We start from the raw sequence: 24615 nt of genomic DNA on the forward strand, positions 1-24615 counted from the left end.
AGGTTTGTCCTTCAGGGAGGAAGAAAGAAGAACTGTTTCAAAACACACTGGAAGACAATGGCTCAAATCCACCTCAGGTACACACTACAAATTCAGTATACAATACAGCAGGGAAAAATGCTGTTGCTAAGCAGATCCTCTTTTTTTCTCTGAAACAGAGTGAAAGACTCTGGCCCTGACTTTAAATGTTCCACCATGTAAATAACATGCAATAACGTGACATTTTAGCTACAATGTGTAGTGTTATCTGCTGTTTTAACCAGTTCTTAGTTGCATTTCAAAATAAACATCATGGTTTTGGTTTGAAATTTGTCAGTATGGGTTAGCAGAATCTTTCCGTTAATTTTTAATTATTTTATTTTCATTATACTGGTGAAGCAAACTGGTTCACTCTCTCCCTCACTGGTACCCCGCAGCAGATGGTTCAGAGAAGCTATTTCGTTAAAATAAACCCGCTAATTTCACATTCTGTTTACAACTTGCATATGGCGAGATGAGCACCTCACCTCACCAGCTTCCAGCATGCTGCGCAGGTCAAAATGAGGGCAGTTTGTTTTCATGAAGAAATCTCACTCCCTCCAGTCTCCACAGAAAAACAGAACATTTGGGGCTTCTCTTTGCAGTGCCTGAACCCTTCAACAGGGATTCAACCCAAGCAATGCTGACCTTTCCAGCAGCTGAGCCTTCCTACGGGTCATTCTCAACCACAGTCTTGCCTGTGTCTGTCTTTTCCTGAGATCAGTTTGACCCTTAGAACTTCTTCATCCCAAATCAGCCACAGAAGGTCAGCCTGATGAGGGATGGGGCTCCCCAGGCAAGTGGCACACAGGCAAGCACCAGAAATGCTAAAAAGTGCCCCTTGTCCCCAGCTGCCTCGGGGCTTTTTGAAGGTTATGTCATGTTGATTTCTCATAAAGGAGGTATTTTCAACATTGCTCTCTGCTCATTACCCCTTTTACAGCATTTAAATGAAGGAGAACTCTTCACATCTGAGAATTCGTTTAGAAATACGGGGCTTTCATGTGGTGTTTTATCTATTAAGTCATAAAGTGCTGTAAAATTTGCCATCTTTTACCCAGCTAGCCCCGTGAAGTTCACTGCTGTGATTTTATCGAGCTCCCCATCATCAGCTTAGGACGACGTGTAAAAAGCTAATATAGCTGGACAATCTACAAAACATTGTTTTTGAAAATAATTATTGTTCCTCTGCTTTTCTAAATCACGATGCTACCTTATCCCTAGGACTTCTGATAGCCAAAATTTATAAAAGGTGAGAATGTTTGTTGCAAGTTACAAGTAAATTTATATATTTTTGTTGCAAATTGTTACTTGAGCTTATATTTTAAGTATAGACTTTAAATCTCAGAAAACGCCCTTTGAAGTTATGGTCATGATAAACGAAGTTTACAGCATTAAAAAAAAGTCTTTCACAAAAGGAAAAGGAGCTTTTATAGAAGATTCATATAACTGACTAGAGATAGAGGAACTGAAGTTCCAAAGAAAGGACATTACACCACGAGCAGTTGATCTGTATCTTTACAGAAGTTACAATGGGATCCTTTCTAAGCAGTTTTAAGCTCACCTGATAAAATATCACAGAGAAATTATGTTTAAGGCTTCTGAGAATAGCCACAATTACCACTTCCACTACGGTTTTATCGCTGCTTACTCGCTGGAGTGGCACACCGTGTCTCACAGACTGATTGAGGGCACACAGGCTGCAAGAACCAGCACTAACTCCCCATGGAGCTCCCTCCTTTGTCCTCCCACAAAAAAACAACTGAAAAACTTCTCTGCACCTTTTAAAAATCCCTTTCTGTTCATGCCCTTTGGGACTTACTCTGCAAAATAGGGTACCACAGAGATTCTGGTGTTATTTGCGTCATTCAAAAAAATTAAGGGTGAGGATGGCAAACAATGGAAAACAAGCAAAGCAAAGCAACACAGGCATTACCACCGATGTGTTCATCCCTCTGCTGAAATTTGGAATTAGAAAACCACCTCATCTCCCTTTTGTGGCCAATGATGCTCCGCAGCAAGGCCACCGTCACCGCAGCGTTCACAGCAACTTGTTGTGATAAATGAACAAGTGCAGCCAGTCACGCTTTGGATCTCGAGCTGCCTCCCTCCTGTGATAACCGCTCAAAAAACGTGATGCACCATGAACCAGCACCCACCCCGCGTGGCTGGGGATGCTGCCAGACACAGACACGCTCCTTTGCACTCGCATTTTAGCCTTAAACACAGTCACTGCTCAGGACAGCAGCTCAACAGGCACTTCGGAACACCATGCAGGAGGAGGTAAAAAAAAAAAAAAAAAAGGCTCTGCTGATCATTGCTTACCAACACAGGACTCCCCGGAAAGAGAATAGCTTCCATTGTCATGGAAACCGCTTCTGCACTCACAGTGGTACCACCCTGGGAGGTTAACACAGCGTGAATGGTTGTGACACTCAATGATCCCCTCTGCACACTCATCAATATCTGCCTCAGAGAAAAACACAAGCCAGCCAGGAAATTAATTTCCTTTGACACCAATACTGTAGGTTTGTTTGTTTTTTTAAAAATGTTATGGGTTGTTTTTGGGGTTTTTGGTTTTTCTTATTTAAGTTTCCTTTAATAGATGGATTAAGGTTTATTACGGTCCCCAACAACAGACACTTAAAGCATGACTCACACAACAACAATAAAAAAATAACAATAACACATCACGTAATCTGTTACAGACAACACATTCTTTTACACCACAATTTCTTAAAAACGCAAAGCAAACATGCAGATTTTTTTTTGTTCCTTATTTGGTTTTTTTGTTGGCTTTTTGAACTCAGAAGTTACAAAGCACTGCAGAACAGGTTGCCCACCGAAAAGGCAGTTTCAGCAATATTCCTGCTTTGCAAACTCCACGCCCCAGGATACCTCGGAAAGAGAGAGCATTTCCTTCAGGATTTGTGTTTCCAGCATTCAGCTGCGATATTGGCAGTTATCTGGCACTTAAGGTGCTCGGAGCACTTGGCAAACACTGGTTAATCTCTTTTTGTTCCCGTGATCAAAATGAATACCCGGCACGGGTGTAACAGCGTGTGACAAACAGAAAAAGCAGTCCACGTTTCAGCTGCAAATAAAACATTTAGCAGGAAAAGAGTGAGGCAAAAATGACAGCAAATCTGTAGCGATGGAAAGATACAGCATGATGAACACCCTGCTGAGTGTCAACAAAATGTGCTGGTCTTAGGAAGGAGTTTCTCAGATTTCTCTAACCTGTTTAATAGAGACCTCTTAATTGCGAGTAACCTTGGCTAATCGTGGCTGGCACCTGGCTGCTTCTCCCCTTTGAGCATTTTTCAGCACATTTTGGAGGGTTGTAATTAAAATTAGCAAATTAATTATATGTTAACCTTGCGGTAATTTAAGAAGCCATTATATTTTCATTCCTCTATTCAGTCCAACTCCCCCCACTCACAGTTTTGGACAGTTTTCAGCTGGGTACCTTATCAATTAAAATGAAACTCAAATTATTCCCATATAATTCCCATTTTCACCCACTGAGACTTTTTTTTTTCCTTGGCACACTTAAAATACGCATAAAATTGTGCGCACCAAACCAAAAAATTTGGGGAAAATAGGTTCAGAAACTGCATTGAGCTCTGCAAGCATCAAAGAAGAAATGTCTCACGACCCTGATGCAAGACTGAGTAAAGGTTATTAACTAACCCCAGAGTGTAGCTTTTATCTCAATTTGCAAAATACATACACCAATATGGTTTCATGGTCTGCACTGGAGTCGTGTTGATGTACATGGAAATGGATTTGAAGTATCCTTCAATACAATCCCATTTTCTTATTTGTTACAAGCAATACCATAGAAAAGTTTGATTTTACCTCATTTCAGTAGCAATACTTATTCTTGTGGAAATATGGCTGAGAAACCTTAAAAAAAAATGCTGTTTTCCAAGATTTGTGTCCAGCATGAACCACTCTAGCATGAACCAAGGTGTCTACATAACAGGGTTATAAATGTTATTTATTTGTAGCTTTATTCTGCTCCCATCTAACAATAAAGTCAACTTTTTTAATGCTTTAAAATCTGTCGCTGCTGCCACCTTCTCTGTACCTTTTATTTTGTGGGAGCTAATTTTAGTGTTAAAACACTGCACAAATCTAGCTGTCCATCAGCGGTGAGTGGTGCTTGCAAACTCAGACACTTTCAATTCATTACAGCAAATGGAATTTATAACCACGATCTTTTCACATGTCATGGCTGATGAAACAAGTTTAATCCTATTTTGGAAAGTGAGTGACTTTGCTATTGCAGGTCAACTGCAAATGAATCCTCCTCCTTGCTTTCCTTTCTTCCCCAGTGTTGAACTGGAGAATGTCCACGTTTAAAAACTGCTTCCTGGGGCCAGTCCTGTGCTGGACCTCTATCCATTCAATTTTACACTTTTAATTTACAAAATCAATAGAGTGTTCCTAAACTTCATCCCTAAGCCTAAGCCCTTTCAAAAGTATATGATTCCTGCTCATGGTACAGGATGCTAATTGACTAGCAGGTAAATTTTCAGAGAGCCTGTCTGGCAGGGTACCAAAACCAAGTAGCAGTTTACTCAGTGGAAAAAGAGCAGCTAGGCTATGTCTCTAGAGATTATGTCAGAAAAGTAAAATAATACATAGAACTATTTCAAGACCAGATGACTTTATTGTGGCAGTACCATAACTGTTCCAGCTTTTATTCCCTGATGTGTAGGGAGGCACTAACCAATTTCTTCAACCAGCAGAGCTAGGGGAAAAAAAAAAAAAAAAAAGAAAGACTCACTTTCAGTTTTACAGGTTCTTCCTTTACTTACTTGACCTCCTTAAACCAGTGGAGTTATGCCAGCATTGCCCTGCCCGTGCTGGAGGCAGTGGGTAAAGGATAAGGAGAAGCTGTTTTGGGAAAATCTGTCCTGACAGACACTTGATGCAGGAGCAACTGGTGAAAAACCCTTTGAGCTCTACCCCCTACCACTGCCTCTCCTCTTCAGGTCAAGCACATATACAAACACAGCTCTGCAGGCACAGCAAGATATTGTGGATGTTTTAGAAATTCAGATTAAAGATGCTCAGAATACCAAGAGGAAAATGCAAAAAACCAGCTTTATATAATGGTATGTCATATACCACGACACTGCTTAGTTAACTTAATAGATAATTTCCATTTGGACATACCAGGGCTTTTGAAAACACTTTTTTTTGAGGATTTCTTCTGCATAGGAGGATGTTGCTATACATAACAGCCAGTTCAGGGAATTAGAATCAATTCACTTTTCTTCATCTTTGCTTTTCCATCTTTAGATCCTACCACTATATTTGCATACTTGCCTCAGGATAAAAGTCTTTCTTATCCAAGTCTGTTTTAGGGTTTTGCTATGGAATTTCAGCCTCAGATGCATTAATTTTTGGGGGGTTTAGCGTGTACAGATGCTTACCAAAGTGTGCTATAACTTCCTTCAAAAAGTTACGTTAAGCTGAAAAGAAAGTGTACACTTCTGACCCGTGAGTGAAAACAGCACAAAAAATTAGAATAGTTCTTCAAAGGAGCACATTAAAACCTGCAACGTGGCACAGGCCAGAAGAAACAACTGCTGGGCATCTCTTGGCTATGTTGCTGTGCTCCTGGTCTTGCCTGCCCTCGGAGCTCGTGGCAGCAGGGCGAGCACACAGTCCCCCAGGGCTCCAGGCTCTGCCTTCTCACAGCACCCTTTAAGTGTAGTATTTTTCATTTCTAGCTCTAATTCAACTTAAGCCATGGCTGCTTTTACCACCATGGAACTATTTTTGTGGGTGTTTTTTTTTTTCATTCAAGCCTTCTTACAAAGTCCATGTAAGAGGAGATCTCTTACAGACTGTCCCGTTGCCTGCTTTTACCCCACTCAGTCACTGAACTGCCATTAGTGGAGAATTGTTAATGGATCTGGCAACACTCCACGTTCAAAAACGCTTTGTAAATGCTCAAAAATGGCACAATTTTGTCTCGTAGCAAAAAGGCTGGTTGTGTATAAGCCCTTGCAGGATGTTAATCCTGTCCTTTAAGGACAGGTCTGTAATTTTTACTTTTAGCATCCCAGCTTCTTGCATTATTCATGAGGGTATTTATGCAGAGAAGATAAATAGGATAATTTAACTCAAAATAAAACACAATGGCTTCAGAACCCGGTGAAAAAGTAAAATTAAAATAATTCAATCTTTTCTAATGCCTCATCACATTTAAGTCACTGTGTGATAATACTGAAAGGAAAACTGTTCAGTGTCAGGTAACAGCTAGCAATCTAAAATTTCAATGACACAGAAGAGCTGTATTATAAAAGTGTCTGTTCATCAAACCCTTACAGAATTCTTTTTCATGCAAAAAAACCCAAAAACCAAAAAACAAAACCACCAAACATGATCCTTATCTTTAGCTCTCTGTTGACCAGGAGACCTTGAAGCAGGAAAAGTTTGTACTAACAAGAAAGGATCACACAGGTCTCAAGCTTCCTGAATTAAAATGGTACCCTGACAGTTAAGTCCATTACTTCCAGAGCGCTGCAGCTTTGTTTCCCACATTACAGTATTTTTCTCCGACATAAAAAAACCACCAGAAAAATGCACCCAGCCAAGCGAGGCAGAAGTTACATGTAAAATACAGCCTCTTCTCATCTCCTGAGCCTCTCCACAAGACAGAGAGAGCAAGAAAGGGATGTCACTGACAGCGCTATGCAAACAGTGCCCCTGCCGCAAAGGATTCGTTCGACTACTTCAAATAAACCCTGAAAGCAAAGAGAGCTACTTTGGATGAGAACAGGAGATGAAAAAAATCTTTCTCTCTAAAAAAAAAACACCACCAAAAAACCACCAAAAAAACACAAAAAACCACAAACCAACAATCCCTACAGTTGAGGTCTTTTTTAGTCTTCATTATTAACCCTTATATTGGCTATATTATTGAATCTCTTTATTAGCTTTGACAGTTCTCTACGAGAAGGGGCCTGCCTTTTTTTTTAAAAAAAAAAAACCAAATGCTATACAAAGTAGAAACACATCCTCAGCAGCCACCCTTAAAGTCTGCTAAGATTTTCCCAGCAGAAGAGGCTACAGCGCTGACCTTGTCACGGGTTTGAGCCAGGTTTGTGCCTGGAATCCCAAGGGTACGGCTGCACTACAGCAATTTAGCTGTTAAACAAATGGTAACTTAAAGAACACAGATAACTCTGTAATTAAGTCACATTTGAATAATGACTCAGGGCTGCTGCTCAACCTCACGGGGCCAGTTAATTCTCAGGGCAAAACAGAGATACTAAAAAGTGGAAAGGGCAGGAGAGACATCTGTCTGAGAACTGTCTACTGAGATTTTTAGTCGTCCATTTTTTTGTTTCACAGTTTTAAGTATCTCAGGTGATAAAGATCCCCACCAAACCCACCCCCCCCACCTCTTCCTGAAGAGCTGCTTGGGAAATTTTTCTTTGACATTTAGCCTCTGTTTTAATTGCATTCGTTTTAATTCATTAGGAGATTTTGGGCAAACAATCAGCACCGAATAAAATATTCCTCTCTCCTCAGTAGTCAGGGCATGTTTTCACAGACTGATTTTAATTTCATTATATTTATATTGGCCTTTGCAGCTCCTTCTCAGGTAGGAATAGTCTTGGTTGTATAAATGATACAGGCTTTAGGTCCATTTTTTTTTTTTCTATTTTGAGGATACAGCAGTAAACCAGGAAACTTTAAATTTGTTAAGGTAGTGAATACAACTCACGTTCATGAATAATCAAACCCACGCAACAGTTTAATAGTACTAAATGGCTTTTGGGGATGAAAGGTGTGCCCACCTCCCATTATAATTACAGAACAGCTGTAATATGCTTTATTGTGTAATTCTGGACTGGTATCAAGATTTTTAATCATCTGAAACTCATGTGCAAATTTAGAATGATGAGTTCAACATGAATAAATGGAATTAAATTGATATCAGAATAATAACACAGACTAGTTGTACCAGCAATTTTTGAGATTAATTTTTTTTTAATATAGAACATCTAATTTACTGAAATTCATTTTAGTATTTTATAAATTTATACACAATCCAAGACGATGTCTTTATCACTTCAGTGCATGTCTCTCTCACACCCTCATATTTGTCCATTTGCATGCTATATATGCAGCACACTTGGATTAGGCAACTGAAAAGTCCTGAATGGTTGAAATAAATGTCACTTCACAACAGTGGGGCTGCAACAAGAATTTTTTCTTCTCCTGTTTAAAGATTGCTGGGTGATGCAGGACATAAAAATTGGAGCCAGATCACTCTTCAGAAAGCCTGGCAGGGTGAAGAACTATTTCAAATTTAATATTGCATTTGGGTTCCCATTGCAAAGAGGATTTTAATTATCACTCCACAAGCCAGAAACAAACAGAATGACTTCACAATTAGTAGGTTTAAGTTTCAAACTGAGGCAGAGACTTTCTGTCAAATTTGAGGTCTGTGGTCAACATGTCTCTCAAATCAAATCACATCACCCTGATAACAGCAGGGTTATTAGCTCAGTGTGTTTTTGTATTCCAGCTCTTCCCATGTCCAGCTAATGGACTAATGACTCAGAACTTCAGGACAGAAGTTGAGCTCGTTGCCTACCACACCTTGTACCTGCTGGAAACATCCCACAGTTCTCCAGGAATGTCCTTTCTTACTCTTTTTACCATTACGCTCTTCCTAAATGTACCAGAGCACTTTGTCTGGACCACGCATTTATAATTTTTCTACCTATTTAGGTAGGAAAAGTGTGTGGTCTCTGTGTTAAGGGTACCCATGTAAATCAATCCAGTAGAATTCCTGCAGAGAAACTCAACTGCAGACCACGAGTAAATCACTGAGCGCTATGATTTAATTTACATCATGTATATCATTATATATTCGTTTTTACTCTCCATTCTCTATTCCTTATAAAAATGTTCTCAACTAACCAAGTACAGGCAAGGTCAACCTTCACTCCCCTCATGAATACAGGCTTTATTTTTTAAGAATGTTCACTATCTTCATCCCCGACTGCTAATTCAATTAAATTGTGATGCTGGAGTTGTATCTACACACATTATACAAAAGCAGCCATTCAGAATATTAGATAAGCAGAGTAGAATAAAATGAGAGAACAAGATCAACAGGAGAGGCCTGTTGTGTTGATTCACTGTAATCAATGGAGCCCTCAGCACACAGAGGTATTCTTCTACACAGACAGGATTATATAGATTTTTTAAGAAGAAGTTCAAACCCATTCCTAAAGCACAGTATTTTTATGCACAAAGCTGCTTTAAGCCTATTCAAAGCATAAATGCTGTAAATTCAGGCTCACTGAATTTACAGTGACTGGTAAGACCATACTAAAAACACACTACAGATTGCAGGATTACATTTCAGAAAATCTGCACGGCAAAACACATTTAATACCTCGTAAGAAGGCATCAATGAGAATAAAAAGTATTTCTGGCAAATGATTTTGACGTCCTGCAATTAAAGAGTTGCACGTTCTTTGCCAAGACCTCAAAATTTAGGAAGAATTACCTAAAAGGGGATATATGTTAAAGCAAAATAGCTGAGGGGTGCCAACCAGCTGGAAAGCAACTTGGCCCAAAAGGAGCTGGGGGTCTGGGTGGACAGTGAGTTGAACTTGAATCAGAAAGATGACTTTGCAAAGAAGCTGAATGGTGATTTCAGCTGTGTTGGATAAAGTAGTGCCAGCAGGTTGAGGGAGGTGACCCTTCTCTGTGATTCACAGCAAGCAGAGGCCATGGGCACAAACTGAAGCACAGGAGGGTGCATCTGAACATCAGGAAATATATTTTTTACTGTAAGAGTGACTGAGAACTATCACAGGTTGCCCAGAGAGGTTGTGGAGTCTCCGTCCTTGGAGATATTCACAAACCCTCTCGACATGGCCCCGGGCAACTGGCTCCAGGTGGCCTTATCTGAGCCGTGGGGTTGGACAAGGTGACTCCCAGAGGTCCCTTCCAACCTCAACCATTCTGTCATTCTCTGATTGTGCCCCAGAAGGAACTCTCACCTGAATGAAAACTGATGAACTACACGGGATGCTGCAGATTGGTTCATCGGAGCCACAAGAGACGAATGAAACCTCTTACAAAAGAGGACGCTGACAAACAGCACTGTCTACCCAGCTTACTAACTGTCTGCAACCCAGTGCCTTGCACAGAAGGAATCACTCAGGTGACACTGGCTCTGTGTGTAAAAGCTTCATCGATGAGCCTCAGCATTATTACCCAGTGCTATCAGATTTCACGCACAATCTTCAGGTGCAATGCCTGACCAAGGTATTACTCTGTGTGGCACTTGAAGTGCTAAAGTTCAGCATCAGAGAGTGATAGAAATAGCCTATTATCTCATCCAGAACATCCTGTGACAGAGAATAAACGCTCCTTTCCATACGTTCTTCCATGATTTGCCCGAACCAAATTTAAAATGACTGACATGACGAGTCCTCCCCCACTTCACTGGGGAAGATTGTACTGCAGCCCAACACTCCACAGTGTTAGGGAGTTCTTCTGATTAGTTTGAGCCCTTTCATAATCGAGTGTGACAAAATAGCACTTGTCAAAACAATCTCACTGTGAACAAGAGGCGGCAGCTGATGAGAGAATGATAAAGAGCACATTTTCTTCACTGTGGCTTGGGGGGGGGTTGAGTGTCAGTCACTCTCCTTAAAATCCCCCCGTATACCACTGTGCCAAAGGGCACAAGAAGCAAATCCAAATTGCAGGTTTAGATTATAATAGTGTGCACACCCTATAGCACCCCTGAGAGTTTAATAATAATGAGAAATATTCTCAATTAGTTTTTCCTCAAAATCGTGAAATGATTAACAGCTTCAGAAAAGCATTTTCATTCATACGGTAATAAACTCTCCCAAGGAAGCAAATCCCTAAACAAGTAGTATAAAAAGAGCTCTTGAAACGGTAAGCAGAATAAATGTAAAGCTCTCTGCATCCTTAATTAGGGATGAAAATGGTTCAGGAAGGGCTGATCAATAAAGTGCAAATGATAAAAAAAAAAAAAAAAAACAAAAAAAAAAAAACAACAACACAGCAACAAAAAACCCCAACACTTTGTAAGTGTAGTTTTGGAGAATGTGTGAACACAGTTTCATAAAAAGATCATATCTGTGGTGGGTCTCCCACACAACACACTGGATTGCAACTGCTCTCATCAAGGGAAGTTCCCCAGCCATCTTGGAATATCTACATGTATTTCTGATAACAAGAAGGGTACACAAAAAGACCCTACACAATAGATACCAAATAAAAAAAGACTGGAAGGGTTGTTTAGGAAGAGAAATCAAGACTCTTGCATCACTTTGCCTATCTCCCTGTGTTCATCACACCGAGTAAAAGCCACTCTCTATTTTGGTCTGCTTGAACTTTCTCCAGCCCCACCACCTTCCATCTGTTACCCACCCCTCCTCCAGTGCAGTTAAATTTACCCAGCCCTGTCACACCACGTGCACACAGCCACGAGAAGCGGTTTGGTGCCGTGATTCCCCATGCACAATCCAGCAGGTCTGAGAAACATGGAAAAAAAGTGCACTTGCCCAGCTAAACTGGGGCAGAGTCGCATCTCACTGCACTAAATAATCAGTCAACATGTTGAAAAAAAACCAAAAAAAACCCACAAAAAAAAAACCTAGTAAAATTTGCTAAACCCACACAATGTGTCCACTGACACGTTCAGAATGAAGGTGAGGAATCACCCCAGATGACTGGAGATGCTCAACTGTCCGGTGCAGCTTCACCAGTTAACGAGAGCTGAGACACAAAAGGCAACACTGACTGCTTAAGGCCTTCTGGTTTTTATCAACACCTCAAATCAGAATTAATTTCAATGTTAAACACATTTTTTCTTTATAACACATTTAAAATTAAGCACGTTTATATGTACTTTCAATCAAGCTAGAAAGATTTCCCTTCAAAAGACTCAAGATTCCAAAAATCTTGAAGCCCACCTTACAGTGAACTTCATATTTTACATGCAGCTCTAAATCTAATTAAAGAGAATAAAGTATACCAGTGCATATGAAAAGCACAGTGTTGCACCTAGTTTCTTCCAGGTGAAAAACTCAGTCATTACTCTTACCTTTCTTTTTAAATACTGCAATGAATATTTCCAAATAAATAAGAAATGCCTGTTTCCTTAGCATAAAATGTGCCTTTTGAAAGCATATGCTCTCTCTTTCATTTTTTAATTACAGATTGAATTTTTAACTTCACTAAACCATTAGTTGTCACTTTGATCAGACCCCAGTTTTCCCAGCCTGGGTGCTGCTTCAGACATCAATAATTCTAATTAAACCAACTCTGAGATATGACTACATCATTTCTCTAAGCAATTAAAAATGTGCAACTGAAATAAGTAGAAAATCTTAAAAGAAAAGCCACGGGACTCATCAAATGTTAATAACAATAATAATAATAAATACACTGCACTTCTATATCATCCTTCATCCTGTAATCTCAAAATATTTTTTAAAGTATTATGTAATATTACAGTATTTTGAAAAAAAAAAAAGATAAAACATAAAAGGCCTTTGGTTATTTTATTATCTGAAAGGAGCTTGATTATTCATGAAGAAGATGTAGCCACCACTGCTTACTGCATGAATAAGACCTCCACTCACTAAAAACACACAGTTATCCAAATTGGTTTTGGGTGGTTGGAAAGACTCAGTGAATCTGGCTAGATGAGTAAATTGAGGATTAGAAGCAACAGCTCCTTGGGGTATAACACCAGTGTTACTACTGACCCTCTGTTTGATCCTAAAAAAAAAATTTCTCTGCATTTCTGTTTATTTGCAAGCAAATATTTTTGGCCCTACAAAAAACATTTAGTAGCTCTTCACGTACACTTCAGATAGTATGTAGATTAATGAATGAATATACAGAATGTTATCATTTTACAAAGAGTTTTTATATATGGGGATATGTATAGGCAGAGCCTCTGTTTCAGAGCTTCATTATCAGTGAAATGAGGTTGATCTGTAGCACAGAGGATACCAAAATATCAAGAATATAAAATTAAAGTGAGAATCTCTGAAAAAAGAAAAGAAAAAAAAAAAGCTGACCTTATGCATATTTATGCATTTAGGAGCAAGACTAACTTTGAGGGGAAAAAAAGAAAAATCGCTGAAAACAGAGCACTTACACTGTCCCTTTAGTTTCTTTCCTTAATTGTGCTGGGTATGGAGATTTTCTTCAAAGACTGTGATCTCCATCATGCACATTAAATCCAAATCAGAGAACAGGTGATGTGAACTGCTCCAGACCATATGACAGCTGTGACTCACGCCATAAACAAGGACAACAGCAGTGCTGGTTTAGCCATGAACATCAGAGGACACGAGCAAGAAAGAGGGTTGTAGGGAAAGCTGTCCCACAGCAGGAAATACGACCTCACCTAACAAATGGTAACAGGCTGAGGAAATTACTCTTAGGGCCACATGAAAGCACCTAATATGTTGCTGTGTCACTGTCTGTAAGATTTAAATCACTTGGGAGTCAGTAAAAAGCTGCTTACTGCCTGACAGTGACCCAGGCCAATGGTTGATCTAAAATAGATGAGCACTAAATACCAGTACAGCATGTGGCATGCCACTGGCAAGGGACCTGGGACCACCAAACCGGAATATAAAACACCTGGCTTTCCAAAACAAGGTTTTCTCAGGTTGTGAAACACAGCAGAGGAAAGGCAAAATGAGAGATGCGTATTCCATTTGGTTCTTAACATCTGCCAACTCAGAAATCCTACAGACTACCATCTAAATCCGTGAAATATAGTAAAAAGATGCCTTCCTTACTTATCCTTCAGTTACATAACATACCACCCCAAAATTCACCACTCATTTGGATGCAAATCTTATTTTCTTTAACGTCCAGTCAAAATAAATGTTTTTATTTTTTTTTTTAATATGTAAGATGATGTCATTTATTATCCTCCTAGGGACACTTTCTTGGTTAAACTTCCTCATTTTCCAGCAACTGAAAATTTGGTCTCCGACCTCGCAGATTTTCAGTCACTGGAATAATTTTATAGTTCAAACCCCATCCCAGCCTGCATAGACCTGTTCCAGAAATACACCCAAACACACATCTAAATAATCATCTGATCCTATACAGTCACTTCAACTGCTTGACAAAAAATTACTGCCATTAAGATGTTGTCTTTATCTGCTTTCATGCAGTAGCACACACCCATAGTTTAACGAGAAGCCCCTGCAGAGTCATCCTGCTGGACTGATAAACACAGGGTACCAAGAAAGGTGAAAGGAGGAAGCTACTAGCACACAAGAAGGAATTGGAATAGTAAGAGAATATTTACAGTCCTCTTGCACCTCAGCAAAGCACAGCTAGGGAAGGATCGGAACTCTGAGCAAAGTGTATTTCTGGGAAATCCTTTTCCTTCAGAAGAGACCCTGTGCACTTCATTAGCATATCCCAGCTTTTATCCTAGAGAATTAGAAATAAAGGGGGCTGATTCACCATCTGCCAGCTCACAGAGACTGTGGCAAAACTGTGCCAAGCTGAACACGTGTGTTGGGCAGAGCAAACGGGAGGTGAGAGAAGCGGTGCCTGTGGAGGACGTGTTCAGCACCAGGGCAGGATCACATCTGTGTCTGGCACTACTGCCTTTCCTGTGCCTCACAAGAATTTCAGAAGGAGCTCACAGGAACCTAATTAACTAAATTCAGAATTCTTTCCTCTTCTTCAGTTACTCGGATTTTGAGCTTACGATGAAGCGCCTTCATGCACAGGCCACTGCTACCTACCTTTTAATGACATTTCCATCCCATGGAAAGGTGAGCAGCAAACTAAGAATATGCTATTTTTTTACAGTGCCATTGGCTAGAACTCAGATATCAAGTGATACACGTGTCCCTCTTTGCCTTTTTAAAAAGAAGAGCAGAAAAAAAAAAAAAGAAGAAGAAAATGACATTATCCTCCCACCCTCTATTTACAGCAGAAGAAAATCTGTTCCTGATTTTTCAAATCATTTTTAAAGGTCTGAGTTTCCAACAGGTGACAGTCACCTGCTCTGCTCATCCTGTACCACTGAAGTAGGCTAAGCTGTAGAGGACTAATTGTACCCCATATTCCCACAACGATCCTGACTGCCACAAAAGACATCCAAGCATTTGCTCAGATGAATTTGCTGAAGATGAATTTGAAAGGCTCATCTTCAGGGCAGTGTTTTTTGGCTGGCACGTAGGCAAGGAAGCTACTGGGGCTGTTTTGGCCTCTTTAATGGGCCTGTGGGAGACACTGGACAGAGGAATGAGTTTAAAAGATATGAAAACAGTGTTTCAAGCAGTGCTTTAAGGGAGATATATCTTACAATAAGCCCTTGTCTACTTTTTATCTTTCTTTTATCAATTTTTATATCTTCCTATTTTCTTGTTCTTTCCTTTTTTTTTTTTTTTCACCAATATAGAATAAAAAGCTCATGTGATTAAAAAAAGGGTAGCACAAGGAAGAGAACTGCATCCACTGAGCAACACAACAGCTGCCTTTTCATGGGCCATGCTTTGAGGCTTTGTCCCAAGGCTGGCCTGTTTTTTGGTTGCTCTGACTGTTCCAGAAAAGTATTGCTACCCTTTCAAAGCCAAACAACCCACACATGCCCTTGCTGGCAAAAGCTCGATCAAATTTCTTGCCTTCTTGCATGTGTCAGTGATCACTCATCACCTCATCTGAATTCTCCTTCTACAAAGACCTATGTAAGAGAGTGTGTTTGGCCTATGGCCTGACAGAACATTTCTCCATTTCTCAGATGAGACTAGAATCTTCCAAACTACTGTAATAGCTTTCATATTTCAGACTCATCAAAGTTTAAATTTTTACCTTCATTTATATAGCTTTTAGTCAAAAATGCCTCTGTTAACCCTGTTAGAATCATACCAAAGACATGAAACAAAAATTTGGCTTCCTAGGAAGAACTGAATATTTATGTCTGTTTTTCAGGCTCACTGTGATGCTTAATTCAAAAATACTTAAAAAAAAAAAAATTCTTCCTCCATTAAAAGCCATCAAACCAGTAGACAGTGTACAAAGAAATCCCTTTTCCAGTTGCTGCCAGCCCTGGAGCCATCAACAGCAGCTATTCCATGACATATAGTTATGCAGGCAAGGACAAAGACAGGGTGTCCTTGACCACAAACATCAGACTTACTTTGAGGAGCATAATTTTCCAGAGAGAAGGTTTTCAAGAACCCAATCCTGGCTGTGTCAATACCACAGACCACGCTGGAGTGAAAAAGAGTTCAGCTTCTTATTTCAAATCTTCTGTGCTTTCACCTTTGCATGAAGCTGTAAAGGTACTGTTTCCCCTAATGCAATTCCCACCCTGATGTGAATATATGGGGTCATCTTTGAGCTCCATGGACTGCACTTTCAGGAAGGAGATGCAATCCTATAGAGTGCTACCTTCAAAATATTTCATGTCATAAAAAATTAATTAAAAAAAAAAGGAGAGAAAACTTAATTCTGAATGAAAATCCCATCTTTTTTTTACTACATGAAAGTGTGTCCTGTTCTGTTGCAAAGGTGCAGTTTGGTACTTAGATCAAAGCATTTCCTGGCTGTGTTGTGCTGAAGCTGAAGAGTCAAAGTGTTTCATTGAAACACTAATAAAAAACGCTTTGATGTACCTGTGTGTGTGTCTGTCTGTGTGTGTGTAAAGCACTTTAGTAATTACTTAGTTACCCATAATATTTTTTTAAATAGCTTACCCAAGCTGCAGTTTTTAATTTTGATGTGTCACTGAAGTAACCCAAACCACGAGATGACTGTTGCTGACATGCTACTGGGCAAGAAGGAAAGAAACTCTAAAATCACCTTTTGAAATGTAGACATGTCCTGTGGAGGAGTATTTGGTGTGTCCATCAGAGAACACTGTGCAGGGGAACAATGGCAGGGCTAAAGAATATCACTCAGGTGCCTTCTGATTAAATTAGAGTTGAGGGACATGCTCATCCTGAGCCAAACATCAGTGAAGACAAGGAACAGAATATAAAGAACTGGCCTGGAGCCTGTGACCAGATTTGTCCATCAGAACTCCCTTATACTCCTGGTAAATTGTGTCTGAACAGCTTGTCATCAAATCATATCTGACCTCACTCCAAAACAGGTACTTTCAAAAGCTTACTAAAAAATGTGGATTTTTTTAGTAAGGGAAGCAAGGGAAGAGAACACATCCCTCCCCAGGACACGGGACTTCTTCCCAGCCCTTCCCAAGGCAATCAGCCTTCCCATCAGGACTCTGGAACAGCACACATATTCATCTGTATTGCCATGTGTGAAAAGGGAAATCAAAACACTCCCCTGAACATGAGTCAGCCTTGGATCTCTGGAGAGAACAATTACCAAATATGTTCAGTCAAATACCTTTGCAATCTCTTTTTTCTGCGTGGGGAAAAAAAAAAAAAAAAAATTGAAAGTCAATTTCAGGCTACACATTTGCATTCTGGAAAATTTAATTAAAAATGATCCCAGTATTTTAACAATTCTCCCTCATAGTTCCAACACATGACTGTCAGTGAGGGAGAGCAGAGTGCATTCTTGGTTTAGCTCTACAGAGGACCCAGTTCTGAAATTGCTGAGAAACACAGATCAAGCTGCCAGTTTCTCCTTTTAACTTGAAACAGTTTTTACCATTTCCAAGAAAACTGAGTAGACTTTCACGTGCAATTAACCAGCTGAATTGCTCATATTCCCATTAATTATTGTTCTTATTATTCACCACCCTCTTATTTGTCTACGCTACTCTTTTAAGCAAACACCATATTGTTTTTCCTTTGATTTTAAATGTCCCCTTTGGTTCCACAGCTCATAAAATTCTGCTTCATGAACAGGATAATGTTATTACTTTGTCTTTTTCTCTGCTGCTGCAGAGCTTATCTCTAAAAGCTTGTGGTCTTCACTGATTTATAATTGCTTACCAGTTACTATATTGATAATTAGACACTATTTACCGATATACATTAGCAAGAGGACAGCAAAACAGTTGTCTATTTCAACAGCTTATTGAAAATTTAGCTGAAGAATACCAGAAAATAGCTGATCCATATTTTGAAGCACTGTACATCAAAAAAAAAATTCAATAAATTATATATTCCATCATTACCCTTTGAAAAGCCTTTTTAAAATTTATTTTTAGGATTAGTTTAAACTTTCATATTTTCTTTGTTGATATCACTTCATAATACATTATGCAGGCCTAGTACAGAAATACAGTATTTTAATTAATTTTGGTTTCTTAAGATAATTTGGGCAGTTGTTACTCGTTAGTGTTTCTCCAATTTGTACAACAATTTAATGGCTTAACATTAATATATGCACTGGTACCACTGACAAGCCATGAAAAGCCAACAAGAAAAGCAAGATATAATTACCAACAGCAACACTGAAGATGAAAATTTAAATATTCTCACTCCTGAAGAACATCCAAAAGTATTTTTACGTTCACAGGGCAAAACACTTCAAAACCACCTCAAAGTTTAGCTTTTGACATTCTAACATTTCCTCTAAAAGCAAGTTCCAACTTCTTAGTTGCATCAACAACTCAAGTCATTCACCCAACATGTTACAGGTGCTTCTCATGATATACATTCCACAGACAGAGAAAAATGAGCCTGGAGAAACGAGGGAAGCACCTCCAGTCACTTAAGTTAGTGGCCCAGTCAGGACTGAAATCTATAGTCTATGAATTTATTCCCTGACAGCAGACATTAAATTACACCCCTGCATGCAGCAACACTTTGTAAATGTGACAGCTTGGATCATGCTCAATAATTAATATACAACTTGAAACTGTATTAGGCAGCCTGAACAAAATTTGCAATCCAGCAAAGACCGGGCAATTTCATAGATAGAAAAGAGAGTAATTTTCATTCCCGCTTCTTGGTACTGAATTAAATGCCTTGTCTTTTCTAAATATAAATCATTTCCTATTTGCAATATAATTACACTGTGAAACTTTCTGTAGATAATGAAAGAAATTTAGGGTGCAGCATTTTTGCCCTTTATTCTTCTCAGAAGCAAGGAGATGGAAGCAAGGTAGCCAGAGAGAGAAAACAGAAGAAAATGAGAACAAATGGTGAAGATACAGAAAGCATGTGTGAAATGAAGATAACAGTTCAAACCAGCCCCTAAAGAGCCTATCATCATAAAGATACATTTCCATGTATTAGTACTTCTAATAAATAACAAATTTCAACTCTGAAATGAGCCCAGTTGTAAAACTTTCTTTAGGGACAGTTCCGTGCCTCGCTTCTTCAGCTCCAACAGCCAAAAGCTGATCCATCAACACAGAAAGGAGGATGCTTTGAAGGAACTAGGAACATCCCAGCCTCCCCTGGCCCACCTGACTTTGCCAGCTTTTTAAAAATAATTTTAAAAAAAGCCCTCAAGCACAGGGAGTCATCCCAAATCAAAAATTCGAGGTGAAAAATACGAATGGCCACTCTGCAAGCCACGTACAGCCACGAGCAGAAACGCTTTGCCTGCTGCCTCCAACCAAAAGTAGCAGCTCTGGTTGGGTCAGGGGCGTGTTTTTCCACGAGCACAGCTCCAGGGCAGGATTCTTGGAGCACTCCAGTTAGTTGGGTCTCAACAAAGCTTGCTTTGGAGTTTTAGCCACAACGGTTTAAGCATGAAGCTGGGCATCCCTGGCAAGGAAGATAAATGGGATACATGCAGAGGTATGGACATTTTACCTGTGAAAGCAGGAACATTCACAGACATCCAAGTGCAGAATTTAATGAGGGAATGCACAGCAGGAGATCTAACTTTACTTTTTCACAGCCCCATTACAAGTGACTAAATTGCCTTGGAAATCCATGCTTTTGCAACTATGGCATCTCACCAATAAAAACAGAGAAACAGTACCCTTAAAGTTCATGGAAACCTCTGGATAAAAAAAAAAAATAAAAAAGAGAACTGAAGAAGGTAATTTTTTTCAAACACCTGTCTTGGAGCTCATCTCGTATCTTCAGCAAAGACACAAAAAAGGGGGCACAACTTTGGTCAGCATGATTCAACTTTGGAAAGCACTGCCAACGCCAGGAAATAGTGGCAATTGCTTTCTGAAAGAAAGGGAAAGTCTTGCCTAATAGAAATGAAATGAAAATTAATGATACAAAGTGCCTCACGATTCTGCTTGAGAGCCCAATAATAAGCATTTCTGCTAAAAGTTGGGAAATTATCAGTGAGAAATTACTGGGGAGGATAAAGACCTTATTAATCAACCAGAGGATCACAGGATAAGGAGGATTGGCTTTGCTGAAAAAGGCAAAAGCTATCTAGAATTTATCAACAGAAGCATTTGTAATGAAAACATAACACTATTAATGCCATAAAGCAAGCCATAGTGATGCTTATCTCAGTACAATTCTTTTTCAACTCTGCCAAAAAAAAAAAAAAGGCAAAAACTGAAGAGAGCCACTGGAACACACAACATCTGCTTTATGAAAGGTCACGTTCCTCACTTATTTTGCCTTGCACACTCAAAGCCAAGAGGAGATATTTATTCCTTTACATAAACTCACTAGGAGCAAATCACAAAAAGGTGGTTTGTCTTCCTTTTTTCATTTAAGAGAAAGAATGACGAGTGGCAGAACACCAACACAAGTGGGCCTTTACTGTCAGCAGTGTCTCAAACATCATTGCAGGTTGAGTAGCTGAGTAGCAAGATACAAGATAGTAACTTTTTGTTGGTGGTTTTTGTTTTTGTTTTAAGAAATAGCTATTTTTAGAACAGATCTGACAAATCCAAAAAGAGGATTATGTGACACAGTCTCCCATGGTAAGTGGGAACTAAGTTGGATCATCTAAGTTGGAATGCTTCTTATGCAGTTATAAAATGCTAGAGACTTTATTATTCTATTAATAATATTTGGTAATACATGATAAAATTCTAAAGGAGACAACACTGTTTATTCTTCATAGTACCACATACCACCAGAGGGTAAACCCTCTGGTCCATTTTCCCTTTTCTGTCAAAACAGAACTTGCCTAATTTCCATTACAATTTTGTTGTTAGTTATCAAGCCCTGGCATCGCATATTTGCTTATTCCCAGACCAGCCAAACAGCACTTTGAATACAAAATATGGGTTTCTTTGAGACAGAAATGGACAGGAAGTACTGAGCAAAGGAAAGCTCCTGATGTCTCAATACGTATTTTTCAGAAATGTTTGTTCCATTTGCAGCTTCTCCTACAATGTTCCTGGGAGTCATCCAGATTTAGCTATAAATAAAACCACATAGCCTACAAGTAACTATCTTCCCCTTCACATAAGGCCCAATAGATTGTAAGAGCTAATTTAAAAACATTACGATTTCTTGTTCAAATGTGCAATTAAGAAGAGAAATGAAGATTGAGATCAGCCATGGCAGAAGATCTCTAAACTTTATATTGCACGATTAACATTTTAAACGGAGTGGGTCAAAATAACTAGGTTCTTTACTTGCTTGCAACATTGGAAAGTGAAACAACCATGCTTCGGGTCAAATAATGCTTCATTTATTTTTTAAGCATTATTTTAGTGCTTTCAAGGGCTTGCAAAAGCTGTTTCACATTGAAAAAGGGAAACATTTGCAGGGGTTCTCAGCGCTGCTCCTAAGCTTACAAACAGATCCAGAAGTACACCACACTCTCACACCTGAAATAGCCATTACATGAAATCTTGATGTGCTGTCAATTATGCTCTAGATGTGTGCAGGGAGATTTATTCTGCTGGAAACAGTTCATTTAACCAAACACAGGTTCCTCTGACTACTGAAAGTAATGGGAGTTAAAGGCTCAGGGTTACAAATGATCATCTCTCAGTGCTCATTAGGAGGACTGATGAGCAGCAGCGTGACACAGAAACGTTCAGATTTACTGAGCAGAAGGTGGGTAAATAATGCAGGCCAATTTTCAGGAAATTAATAGACATGAAATAAGAGTTGAGTCACTGTGCTCAGGCTGTTACACCTTGAGCAGGACCACCCTCTTCCCTGACCACCCTCGCTGAGAGAACCACTCAGCAGAGCAAGACCTGGAGCAGATCAGATCACAACCTGAGTATGATGCTGGACCAAAACAAAATCAAAGCCATTACCACCTTGGAGGGAATGGACAAAAGTACTGTGTATCCTTCCCTGCCATTCACATCCCTGATAGGATCTTTAGCTACATCAGTGTGTCCACCAAAGAGCAGGAAACACGAACTCAAGGGAATACTGGGGGGGGGGGTGGGAGAGGGGGAAGAAAATTAAAATAATATACAGTTGGATACAAGTGGAAATACAAAAAATAGGTCTTAATTCTGAAGTGAACTTAAGCACTACGTTTAAATTACAGCAAAACAGATTTAAGATATTACATCTCAAGTTCCTGTTCAGCAAACTGACTTCAGCAAACTCAGGGAGTGAGAAAATATTAATTTCCTTATCCATCTCTCATTACTTTAGAGTTCTGGTCAATGTAGCTAACTGAGGAGGAAGAAGCAGCAACAGGGATTCCTGAATTCAGATCTTGACTTCTAAGAAAAGAAGGAGTCAAACATCCCAGATACTGGGTTTAAAATTCTTTCTGGCCCATTAAGAGATACATTTATATATTCTACTGTGAAGTTGAGTACGGTTTTAGATCTGTGAAAGCCTTCTTAATCCTGTTCCTGGCAAAAAAATCAGCAGTTTCGCTTTTGTTACCAGCCCACCAGAGCCAAGTTGGCAGGATTCTTTTCTATTTCAGCTTTTTACCTTGGATTTTCCCAAGGTGTCTCACAGATAACAAAGTGTCTGGGATTTTGCTGAAGAACTATCCCATTTAAGAGTTTTACCTCAGAGAACTGGAGTTTGCCAACTCCCTAGAACCAGGATCTCAAAAACCTCCCGAGAACAGGATGGCACTTCTGTTCTGCCAGGTTCACAGAGGAAGTATCACACATTATGTCAAGGGGAAACACCAACAGAAGAATGAAAGAAAAAAAAAAAAAAAACAAACCCAGGTCACAGATTCCAAGAAAATGTACTGCACTGTAATTCATTACTGCCAACTAACCCAACAAAAGTTACAGTGGGGTAAAACCAGTTTGATCAGAATAAAATCATATTCTTTCCCTCGAAGGCAGCAATATGTTTGATCACAATTTAAGGCAGTTGTCTGCAGTTCTTTATTTGGTAAACATCAATTTTAAGAGTATTAGATGCCAAATGCCACAAACCATACGCACATAAAATGGAATACATAAAGTACATCAACAAGACACTGAAGGGTATCACCATGACATTTTCACTGAAGAAACCAACAGCTCTGTTATTGTCTAGAACGGTGTCTGTTAACTCCTAGATAACATCTGATTCTTAATTAAAATAACATAAGCACATTCCCCCGACATTTTTAATGAATTCCCGAAAATACTCTGGAATTTATCTACCAAGGTGATATTGCGGCTAAAAAGAAAGACAAGCTCTTGTATATGAGTGGTAATGAGAGTGAAAAATCAGATGAGAGGAAAGTTTAACTACAAACCTAGCCAACATGGAGGTACAGCGTGGAAAATGATAAAGAAATCCATCCCCTCTACCACCACACAAATTTCCCAACTGCTAGAAGGCCACTTGGGTTTTGGAGTGCAGTGATCCTGTAAAGGTGGTGTTAAGCAGGAGTTTATGCTCTTTCTCAGCACTTCTCCTACAAGGAACATCTAAGAAGGGTGGGGTTGTTCAGCCTGGAAAAGAGAAGGCTCCTGCTGCCCTGTCCTGGAAACATTCAGGCTCAGACCAGACAGGGCTCTGAGCAACCTGATCTAGCTGAAGATGCCCCTGCTCATGCAGGGTGATGGACTAGATGAGCTTTTAAGGCCCCTCCCAACTCAAACCATTCTATGATTTCTCAGTGAACACACTCAAGCCTCACCATCTCTGCAGAGCAGTCCTAGTCTGGCTGAAGAGGACGGACATTTCTGAGAGGAGGTTTAGGAAACGCCTCTTACTGCTTCTCCACTGTTATTTGCTTCTTCTAAGCTGTGCCAGGACAGGGAATTCAGAAGTCTTGCCCCTCTCTCCTATCTCAGAGAGGCAACACAAGCCTCTCTTGGCTGTGAGATGTCACTGCCTCTCAGCAGGGGAATGGTGGGAAGGACCAGCTCTGCTGCAGTTCTTGGCTTGACTGCAACAGAGCCCCAGCCCTGCTCATGGGAGCAGAACTGGAGGAGTGCTCCCCCCACCCTGGAAGAGCACCAAGACCAGCAAACCCACAGACTGGCTCTCTGCAGGGCAAAGAAGTCAACCCTTTTGAGGCATCACCTTCCAGCAGGGCTGGCCTTACAACAGGCAGAGAGAAAATTCAGTGTAAACCCAGCCTGAGGCATCACCAGCCACTGGGGCTGCTCCTATAAAACTAGAAACACTGTGCTTTGTTCTAACCATCAAAACTTCTGGTTAAAACTTGGCAGTGGTTTGTATATGAGAAGCCTTCAAACCCAGTATATTTTCTTCTTTTATTATGGAGGTAAAAAATAGTAAAGTGCGTATTTTGGACTTTCGTATTAGTGGAAGA

The 24615-nt window shown here is 39.8% G+C and overlaps 1 protein-coding gene across 3 annotated transcripts in view; it reads right to left on the reverse strand.

Annotated features, from left to right (window-relative positions):
* The window catches only part of NELL1 (neural EGFL like 1), a 264862-nt gene that overhangs the window by 16107 nt on the left and 224140 nt on the right, over positions 1-24615 (reverse strand). For 2 of the 3 annotated variants that reach the window (XM_050335664.1, XM_050335665.1), the window contains one exon: positions 2344-2484. In XM_050335664.1, coding sequence (XP_050191621.1) covers positions 2344-2484 — 141 coding nt within the window. The remainder of the gene's footprint in view (positions 1-2343; positions 2485-24615) is intronic. The other variant, XM_050335663.1, reaches the window with a different exon arrangement.

The sequence above is a fragment of the Myiozetetes cayanensis genome, unplaced genomic scaffold (genome assembly GCF_022539395.1).
Source record: "Myiozetetes cayanensis isolate MyiCay16 unplaced genomic scaffold, myiCay2020 scf6-25, whole genome shotgun sequence".
NCBI classification, from domain to species: Eukaryota; Metazoa; Chordata; class Aves; order Passeriformes; family Tyrannidae; genus Myiozetetes; species Myiozetetes cayanensis.